At 39.8% G+C, this 10,899-nt stretch overlaps 2 protein-coding genes across 2 annotated transcripts in view; both read right to left on the reverse strand.

Annotated features, from left to right (window-relative positions):
• Positions 1–10,899, reverse strand: part of LOC140992033 (splicing factor U2AF 35 kDa subunit-like) — a 69,214-nt gene that overhangs the window by 54,116 nt on the left and 4,199 nt on the right. The window lies entirely within an intron of this gene.
• LOC140992029 (OX-2 membrane glycoprotein-like) lies at positions 450–3,208 on the reverse strand. The gene is made up of 7 exons (XM_073462245.1): positions 3,152–3,208; positions 2,183–2,521; positions 1,779–2,084; positions 1,552–1,651; positions 1,351–1,413; positions 1,046–1,174; positions 450–810 (listed from the first exon to the last, which is right to left on the reverse strand). Exons 1-7 carry the CDS (start codon positions 3,204–3,206, stop codon positions 678–680), a joined length of 1,125 nt encoding a protein of 374 aa, XP_073318346.1. The 5' UTR covers positions 3,207–3,208; the 3' UTR covers positions 450–677.

The following is a 10,899-nucleotide window of genomic DNA, read 5'->3' on the forward strand; positions in this document are numbered from 1 at the left end:
GAGTCATTCACACATTAATAATATTCTTTGTTTATTATTTACATTCAGTATTGACAGTCGTGTAATTTCAGATCGGCCATAATTCATTATCATTTATTTGTATCTTTATATTCAAGGATACAAAAAGAAGCAGCAGCACATTTTTATACATTTCGTTTGGAAATGAAAAAAAAAATACAAAAATTAAAAATACATTAAAGCAGAGGATGCAAATGCTTCATCTGGATGCAGCAGTGAAGATATTATATGTTACAAAATACTTGTAGTGTCTAAAATCACAATAAACAGAGAAGTGAACAAACCAAAGATCAGGGAGGAAACAAACTACATGAAAACTGGACCTACAATTAATGTAGATGTAAAAAATACACAGCATGTAAAAGATTTATAAAAAATGCACGGCATGTAAAAGATTTATAAAAAATACACAGCATGTAAAAGATTTATAAAAAATGCACAGCATGTAAAAGATTTATAAAAAATACACAGGATGTAAAAGATTTATAAAAAATGCACGGCATGTAAAAGATTTAAGTACAATCTTATTATTGGTGAACTGGGACAGACTTGTTCTCTCTGTTGGTCCGTCAGTACCAGTTATTTCACAAATGTCACCATATCTGACTTCATTCTGACATTAACGTCTTGTGGGTTATTCTCTGTCACTAAATCACAGACTATGGTGAAAACAATTGTCGGTTAGGTGCTCTTTTTGAGGACAAGACTTTTGGAGAGTCCCTTTCTTTCTTTTTTCCAGTAGACCGTTGTCTTAAATGCTTGTTCTCTTTCTGCATTGAAGGTGTTTTGTTCCTTCAGATAAAAACAAGACATACGTCAGTTTCTGAATCTCTCTGAACAAATGTTATGTGAATGAACATGGAGACTATGAATACATGATGTCCATGAAGAGTTAAGTGCATCACAAGTGGCTTCATTTATAAACACAATTTAGTTGTGGAAAGACAAAACAGAGTGAAGACTAAATCATGTTGAAAAGAAGCAATAAAAAATAAAGTAAAAAGTAAAAATGTATAAATTGTCTTACCCAGACAGTTGTTGGTTAGTTCCTGTTGTTGAGGGTGAGACTGTTGGGGAGTCCGTCTTTCTCTTTTTTCCAGTAGACGTCCGTGGTCCCATCAGCTCGTTCACTTTCTGCATTAAAGGTGTTTTGTTCCTTCAGATAAAAACAAGACATACGTCAGTTTCTAAATTGATCCAGCAAGTTAACAGTAGTCAGAAAACTGAGCACTAAAACAGACACCTCCATTGCTCCCTTTAGTATTACTACATTGAAGACAGATTAAATCATTTTCACAAATAAGCAATAAATTAATAAATGAATTGTCTTACTCTTGAGTGTTGTTGTTTGGTTTTTGTGGTGTCGTGATCTCCTCTGGGTCTCTGTGTGAACAACTGAAGAATTGAAGAAAAGTCAGTGCTGAACAAACATTTATACATTATTTTATTTATAGGTTTTGTCTGAAATGATCTTGATCAATTATTAAAATAATAGCTGTGAGTCACAGGTATTACAAGACAGAGTTAAGTTACCTGTTCCAGGGTTTTCGTATCAGCAGGACTGTGATGATTAATGCACCACAAACAACGGCCACTACAGAGAACACTAAAATAATAATAATCCAAGAGGGACCTTTGAGAACAAAAGAAAATTAGTGATATAGACCCAGAATCCTCATTAAACCTATAAAATAAAACAAAGACATGAGTTTAAAGTCCTCATCGTTCTATGAATCAGTATGTGTGGAAGTGTTTCTCACCATCAGCAGACTGTTTGACTTCAGCAGGAATCATCATGATCTTCTCTTTCTGAGGACCAGAGAGCACTCGCACTGCACATCTGACCTCTGTGCTGTCGTCATGGAGACCAGTCAGCACAGCTGTAGTGTTGACAGTGACTGTACCGTTGGTGTTGGAGACATTGACAGAGCTGTAGCCAGAAAAGTGGACGTCGTCTCTCAGGACAGTTAATGTCACTGTGGGAGCAGGTCGACCTGTGGCCGAGCAGGACACAACTGTCTCCTCAGAGTTTGAGTCTCCCACATGGAGAACGGGTTCATGCAGCTCTGCACAGAAAAGATATCACATGAATTAAATGTTGTTAGTGGTGAGGATGAAGGCACAATGCAGCAGCATGTTGTGTGTGAAGTTGGTTGGTTCTTACCGTAGACTTGGAGGCAGGTTGTACCAATGAGAGCACCTTCAGGGTCGGCGTTGAACAAACAGTGATAGCAGCCTTCATCTTGTTCTGTCACGTTTCTGATAATGATGGAGCTGCTCTGCAGTCCAGCATCTGCAAACTCTACTTTATCTTTAAAGTCAGGATTCACTCTTTCACCATATGTAGTGGTGTAAGTAACAAGTGTCTCCTCCCGCTCATGTAAAACTTTCTGCCATGTGACCTGAACAACATCTTTAAACTGCACAAGCTGACAGCTGAGACGAGCTTCTTCTCCAGCAGCTGCCGTCACAGTCCGCTGTGTTCGTATCAGATCTGTCAGACCTGCAGGAGAAGACAGATTACTGTTAGTATGATTGTGGTTTCCTCTTTAAAAATTTGACATAAAACATGAATTATTAGTCATGTGAAGCCAGAAATAGACTATTCCCATTGAACGACAAGGATCATAGAAGGACATTTAGTTTCAAAAGTCTGCCTGCATGTACGACATTAAAAGAGCATCTTGTAAAATTGTTTTGGAAAACATGAAACAAACATGAAAACTAATGGAAATATTACTTTACCTCTAAAAATAATCTTAACACTCTCAGTTCAAGCTCACTTTCTGAATAATAAAAAAGACACTCTGTTCAAGTGCTTGTGGATGAATTATTATTTTATAGGTCAAGTGTGAGAATGTGGTGAGTTTGAAGGATAAACATGAACTAAAAATAATAACCCAGTGATGAATTATGTTTTTCTCCCCTTGCAAAATGAATAAGGCTATATAATATATGTATAAGCGTTATCAAAAGCAAAAGTACATTCAAAACTAACCGCGTAAAATGCGCGTAATGACGCAACTGGAGTAAACAAACAACATTCAGGAGTCTCAGCTGTACTGTCAGTTCAATAGATACATACACCTGTATGAAATGTCTGAAACACGTTACTGGATCATCTTTCTCTTACCTCTGTGAAAGACTCCCAACACACACAACAGATGAACGAGTGCACGGTGCTCCATCTCTGCTGAAATGAACCGCCAACATTCAAATCTCCCAGCTGACACTGCAGGCTGCGCACGCAGGTGTCCTAAAATAACTTTCGGGTAAACTGATCCCCGAAGGTGTCACATAAACAAGTATTCACCAAAACAGGCTTACTTTATTATTTAAATGATAACTAAAGACTGTTATTTAATAAGAAATGGCTGATTTACTGTTAAAAATGTGATTTAAACAGCGCGTGACGCCTGGTGCACCCAACCCCACGTGGTACATCTGAACCAATCAGGGAGAAGTAAATGAAATGAAAGAAAGGCATATTAAAAAGTCAACAACTTGTAACTGGACATGTTCAGTCCTTCATCCCTCAAACCAGCCTCAACTCTTCTTCTGTAGATCTGAACTACATCTACACATTGTTCCTTTCATTATAATAAGTTGAACTAGAAGACTAATAATTAATTAGAAATGTCCAAACATCACTTGTGACACTGAACGTTTCAGGATAAACTCAGTTACACATTAATTCATGACATGATGAATCTAATGACCACTGAGATCAGACCATGGAGCACATTTTTATTCAAAATGTCATGACAATTTTATCTCCAACAACTTTCATCAAATATTTTTACGTTTTATATTTATATATTATATATTTACATATTTACATTTGTAATTTACACTTCTGAGAAACACTTTTGACACCTTCCTGTTGAAGACGATGCTTTCAGGTGGTCCCTTGTTCTGTTTCTAGAAGACGTTCGCAGCCTTATCAGCTCGTTTCTTCGCTTATCAGTCTCTCTGAACAAGTGTTAAATGAACACGCTGACTATGAATACATGAGGGTCCATGAGGAGTTAAGTGCATCACAATTGGCTTCACGTCGTCACTGGTGTGGACGTTTTCATTACAAGAACACAACACGCAGGGAAAAAGTCTCATCATTGCTGTGACATGTCAAGTAAACCATCTTAGCCTTTCTTACACTACACAGACATGAGAGTCAGGCAATCATCTGTTATTGTATCGGCTGAAAATCATCCCTAAAAAATACAGGATGAAAATTCTTCATCTGGATGCAACAGTGAACTAATGTAAAAAATCATATTAAAGATACAAAGTTACAAAATACTTGTCACATGACACAGAGAAGTGAAGTCAGCATGCCAAATGTTGCATTGATCTTACACAGTTGTTTCACAAATGTCATCATATTTTAGGGCAGTTTTCGTTCTGCCACTACAGTCTTGTGGGTTGTTTTGTGTCACCAAATAGTTGTCGCTGAGTGGAGGATGATCCTTCACTTCTGTTAGGTGACGTCCGTTTCCTTAACTGCTCGTTATCTTGACACATGACAGGTGTTTCAGTCCTTTAGTTAAAAACAACATATTAGTCAATTTCATCAGTCTGAAGCAACAAAAAACATTTACAAGTGAGAAATCAAGAAGTGATCTTACTCTTGAGTGTGTTCGGTTGTTTCTTGTGGTATCATGAGCTCCTCAGTCCCTTTGTTTCGGACTGAAGGATGAAGAAAAGTCAAAGGTGAACAAAAATATATGAATCTTTAATTTATTGGTGTTGTCTGAAAAGATCGAATCAATCAATGTTTCTCACCATCAGCAGACTGTTTGACTTCAGCAGGGATCATCATGACATGGAGAACGGGTTCATGCAGCTCTGCACAGAAAAGATATTTAAAAATATCACATTCATGATGTCGCAGCAAAGACATCAACATTAATACTCTCTGTCTGGTATGTTAGTTTGTGTGGTGAGGTGAACAACATGAGCAGTGAAACTGATTCAAATTGTAATTCACTAGATGTAGTGTTCTTGTACTTTACCATAGAGTTGGAGGCAGGTTGTAGTTCTTAGATCATCACCAGGATCAATGTTGAACAAGCAGCAATAGCAGCCTTCATCTTGTTCTGCCACGTTTCTGATAATGATGGAGCTGCTCTGCAGTCCAGCATCTGTAAACTCTACTTTATCTCTGAAGTCAGGATTCACACCTTGACCATATTCTTTGTGCTGAGAAATAATATTCTTCATCCTGTTGGGTAAAATCTTCCACCAGATGACTTGAACAACATCTTTAGATTGCATCAGCTCACATTTTAAGAGGGCTTCATCTCCTACAGCTGCCATCACAGTCCGCTGTGTTCGTATCAGATCTGTCAGACCTGCAGGAAGAGAAAGTTTCAGAGGCTTCCAACAATGTATGTGACACTTGAGGGGCTCCTGGCCAGAGTGAAAAAACCCTCTAAAACCTAAAACCTGTAACAACGAGTCCCAGCCGAGGTGTGACTTTAAAACAATTTTAAAAGCTGTGATTGGTTGATGAAAAAATAAATTAAAGTGCACTTTGTGATAATGGGTATAGATCAACAGTGAAACATCTTTTCATTGAAGCACTTTCAGGGCTTTGAACTGCACTGTGACTTTTATATTCTTGTCTCTTTTAAATCTATTCTATTTCAGCTTACTTTCCTGTTTCTTAACTTGTTTTAATGTTTTGTTTCTTGATGTCTTCCTTCTTGTTTTTAATGTATTTTAATGTCATGTTTATGCCTCTGTGAAGCATCTGTTGTCTTGTACTATGCAAATAAACCTGCTTTGCCAGTGCAATATGTAAATTATTTGTGAGATCACTGCTGACTGTTTGACAAACCCAAGTCATCGCACTGTTACATTTTTACAGTTACCATAATCTTAATGTTGTGTAGTCTTATTCCACTGGGTCTGAGATGAGTCTGCCTCTTATCAGGTCGACCACAAACATCATCTCTGCACAGTTTAAACTGGCGTTTCATCAACAGTCAGTCAGTGTTTGTCACTAGAAGAAACTCTTTGTTCCAGGAAGCTGCATGCTAAAACACGTCGCCTGGTTTAGTTATTTTGGTACTTCTGGAATTAAAATGCTGCGTGATGACGCAGTCACAGCTCAACTTTCAGTTTAAGAGAAATAACACAAACATGTAAAATCTTTGAATCACACATTACTGTATCATCTTTTGCTCACCTTTCTGAAAGAGTCCCGACGTGTAAAATAAAAGTAGCAGTGCACTGAGGTCCATCTCGGTCTGACTGGTCAGATTTTTAATAAAGTGAAGTGCCAACAGGGTGTGTGACAGGTCTACCTGAGTTTATTTCACTGGTGACGGTTCTGGTCTGCTGGAGGCGTGGTCTGAGGACCTGACAGCTGACAACTTGAACCACCACCTACACTGTCATTGTGTGCTCTGTAGCGCTCGTTGTGTACATCCCCTGACCAGTCAAGCTCATAATTTAAATAGTCTACGTTAAATCATCGCACTTTTAATATTTTTTCACAACTTTATCAGTTTTCATAGTTGAAAAGGAAATATTATTTACAACCAACTAAAGAATAGGGCAAAAAAACAATGAATGCAGGTTGTCAGTTTCCTTCACTTGAACAGCCTGGGTTCAAATGTTTTTAATGAAGAATAGTATGTTTTTGCTTATGCAATAGACAGAGCTAATGAATGGGCTAATTAGCCTGCTAACAAAATGATCAAAGGGCCAAAATGAGGTTGTTAAAGGGCCGCATTAAGCCCAGGGGCCACCAGTTGAATAGGTCTGCTGTACGCTAGTTAATCACTGTGGGTGTCATATGAATATCTTCTCACCAGACATTTAGCGCCCCATTACAAGAACTACACGAAGGGCCTCATTTTTAACTGAACCTATGACTGTTATTTGGAAACAGCTGATAAACACTTTGTAGACAGCCGGGATGAGCGGAAAGTTCTTCCGGAAGTGGGAGTTGAAGACCTGATGGACCGGGGCCTCTGCCAGACGTTCCCAGTTCACCCTCACTACTTGTTTGGGTTTCCCAGGTCTGTCCGGCAGCCTCCCCCGCCACCTGATCCAACTTACCACCAGGTGGTGATCAGTTGACAACTCCGCTCCTCTCTTCACCCGAGTGTCCAAGACATACGGCCGCAGGTCCGATGATACGACCATAAAGTCTATCATCGACCTTTGGCCTAAGGTGGCCTGGTACCAGGTACACTTATGAGCCACCCTATGCTCGAACATGGTGTTCGTTATGGCCAATCCATGACTAGCACAGAAGTCCAATAACAAAACCCCCTTTGGGTTCAGATCGGGCAGGCCGTTCCTCCCAATCACCCCCCTTCAAGTTTCCCCATCGTCACCCACCTGAGCGTTAAAGTCCCCCAGAAGAACTATGGAGTCCCCAGGTGAAGCCCCTTCCAGGACACCACCCAAGGACTCCAAGAAGGCCGGGTATTCTGAGCTGAACAACAGTCAGAGCCTTCCCCCCAGCGACCTGCAGTCGCATGGAGGCGACTCTCTCGTCCCTCGGGGAGAACTCCAACACAGCGGCGCTGATACTCACAAGCTGGGAGTTTGTGAGTATCCCCACACCCGCCTGGCGCCTCTCACCCTGGGCAACTCCAGTAAAGGAGAGAGTCCAGCCCCTCTCAAGGAGTTTGGTTCCAGAACCGGTGCTGTGCGTGGAGGTGAGCCCAACTATATCTAGGTGGTACCGCTCTACCTCCCGCACCAGCTCCGGTTCCTTCCCCACCAGAGAGGTGACATTCCACGTACCAAGAGCTAGTCTGCGAAGCCGGGGGTCAGGACGCCCAGGTCCCCCCCTTCGCCTGCTGCCTGATGTACATAGCACCCGACCCCATCGCTCTCCCCTGCGGGTGGTGAGTCCACAGGGGCGCGGCCCCACGTTGTTCTTTGGGGCTGAGCCCGGCCGGGCCCCATGGGCCAAGGCCTGGCCACCAGACGCTCGCTGGCGAGCTCCACCCCCGGGTCTGGCTCCAGGGGAGGGTCCCGGTGCCCCCATACTGGGCGAGGTACTCCTTGCCTTTGATTGCCGATTCATAGGGTCGTTTTGAACCGCTCTTAGTCTGGTCCCTCCCCTGAGATCAATTTGCCTTGGGAGACCCTACCAGGAGCTCCCAGGATCACAGGGACACACAAACCCCTCCACCACGGTAAGGTGGCGATTCTTCGGAGGAGAGTGTCTGACAGTAATACTCCAAGCTGTCAGGATGCGTTCCCCCTGTTGTAAATGGTCAAATTTAATGACATCAGCCTGAAAATCACAGGACTTATCTGTTGTGGGGAAAGAAGTCAGGAGTATGAATTTGAAAGATGTGTGAGCCTCCTTTCATATTGAACAGAGGGCGAACAGTATCTGACAGTAATACTAATAATGAGATAAATTATGGCTTCAGGTTGCAATTTGATTGCAAATCAAATGTGCACATTATTAGATTAGTAAGGGAAATCAACGTTTTGTGTACCAAATATTGACTGAAAATCTTTAAACTCTGGTTTTTATATGTCTGGATAAGGCTTTATTTTTTCTATGTGGCAGGTAACTACATGTGATATTTGTATTTCTTACATTGCATTTAATAAAATGTCTGTTTGAAGAATCTTTATCTCTAAAAGTCAAAGTAGTTCCTGTGACACAACCCTTACAATATATGTATGTAGGCTATATGTGTGTGTGTGTGTGTATATATATATATATATATATATATATATATATATATATATATATATATATATATATATATATATATATATATATACATATATATATATACATATATATATATACATATATATATATACACACATATATATATACATATATATACACACACACACATAATATATGTATGTGTAGAAATATGTGTATATATATATATATATGTATGTATATGTGTGTATATATTATATGTGTATATACATATTTGAAGGTCAGATATCAGCATGTGATACCACAATGTGCTGATTTACTGACTTAATAAAAAACAATATAAACTGCTAATAATTTGATGTATTTCCACATATTCAGTGAGCAGCAGCAGTTACACAACATGACCACTGGAGGTCCTGCTTCTCTCAGGTTTACAGAGTCAGAGTTGAGGCTGTTGTGATGAGGGGTTGAAATGCAGCAGCAGGAACTGAGCTGTGTTCAGTCGCAGTTTAAATCAATGAACGGTGGGTTGTTGTGCTGCAGTCTCACTCTACCTGTAGCACAGGCAGCATCTGCAGCACTGGGAGCTGACTGTGTTGTGGAGGATCATCTGTCAGAGGGTGAGTCTGACCTCTTTATCACGAGACACGATTTAGCTGCAGCAGAATGAGTTTAGAGTAACGTGATTATTGTAGTTTTACATTTTCTTACTTCATCCACACCAACAACAACTTGTCTGAGTTAGTTTGTCCAACATTTCATGGTGAAACTCTTCAGCACCTGTCTATGAATATATGTCTGTTTAAGAACGACTTTTTAAATCTAAAAATAACATTTAAACTTTTATTAAACTAGAATTGTTGCCTCATTATTCATGTATCTACCTGTATCATTGACCTGAACTAGAAAATAAGTTCAAATCCATTTTATTTTTAAATAACTTTGACTCTATAAATGCACAAATAACATTTTTCACAACATTTTGCAATTTTTCATTATTTATTTCAGTGTAAAATCCTCATGTGTAACTTTTCTCTGCAGCCTTTTATCAATTTTTATGATTTTCATGTGATCAGACCAAAGACTGATTTACATCCACAGGTCGGCATCATTAAAACTTAATTTTCCCGCCCATGCTTTTAACAAACACACATGTGGGAAAGGTTTAGTTTTCTTTTTAACATCTGTCCTCAGGGACTGAACCAGCTGCTGCAACAGTGTTGGGTGCACGTCTGGATGTAGAGGAGTCAGGTTGGCAGCCTGGCTTCAGTCGTCCCTCTCGGTGAACATGAAACATTCCACATAAGGGAAAGTAACTAAGTACTTAAAGGTACAATATGTAAGACTTCGCCACCTGTCCACTTTATATTCGAAACTAACCGCTGACTGCTACAAACTATAGCTGCCATTAGCTAGTTAGCTCAGTTAGCCGTGCAGCTAGCGGTCATATTACCTGACTGCCCAGAATGGTAGTTTGGAGCACAAGAGCAGTGTTGGTGTTGTTTACCATCAGACTGTCACCTCTTGAGGTACAAACTGGCTAGGGGCTAACTAGTTAGCAGGCTGACTTCAATATCATCAAAACAGTTTGTTTCTTTAATGTTCTGTTGATAATTTCAGTCAATTTTTGTGTGTTTAAGACTAAAATTCTGACAAGTTGCAGCATTAAGAACAATTTCGAGGTACTTGTAGGCGAGTGCAGGTGTGGTTTCACATTAAAAGCTGACTGATTGAATCTGACTCGTCGAGGCCATGAGAACAGCCCACTGTCAGACATCAGTGATGTTTTTGTAGCCAGAAAGTGATTTAACTGCTGCCCAACAGGAGCAGGCTGTTAACTAAGTAACTAACTAAGTACATCTACTCAACTGCTGTACTAGTACAAAGTTGGGGTACTTGTTCTTTACTCAAGTATTTCCATGTTCTGCTACTGCAGACTTCAACTACTCTACACATTGGGTATTAGATATCCTACTTTTTACTCCACTACATTGTTTGATAGCTTTAGTTACTCTTTACTTTGCAGATTACATGCTGCATCAGAGCCAAGTGAAACATTTTTAAATTCATGGTTCTGATAATCATGCTGAATATCAGCTCCAGGTATATAACCGTCGACCCACAGTTTACATATACAAACATTTAAATATACGTATAATGTACTTGTACCTGTGATACTTAAGCTCATTTATTATCAGGCACTTTAAGACTTTTACTCA

The sequence above is a fragment of the Pagrus major genome, chromosome 24, assembly GCF_040436345.1.
Source record: "Pagrus major chromosome 24, Pma_NU_1.0".
Classification (NCBI taxonomy): Eukaryota; Metazoa; Chordata; class Actinopteri; order Spariformes; family Sparidae; genus Pagrus; species Pagrus major.

Coding starts and splice junctions, on each gene's coding strand:
- LOC140992029 (XM_073462245.1), bottom strand. CDS start 3,206: ATGGAGCACCGTGCACTCGTTCATCTGTTGTGTGTGTTGGGAGTCTTT. Junction 2,522..3,151: donor GTTGGGAGTCTTTCACAGAG/GTAAGAGAAAGA, acceptor CTTCTCCTGCAG/GTCTGACAGATCTGATACGA. Junction 2,085..2,182: donor AACCTGCCTCCAAGTCTACG/GTAAGAACCAAC, acceptor TTTTCTGTGCAG/AGCTGCATGAACCCGTTCTC.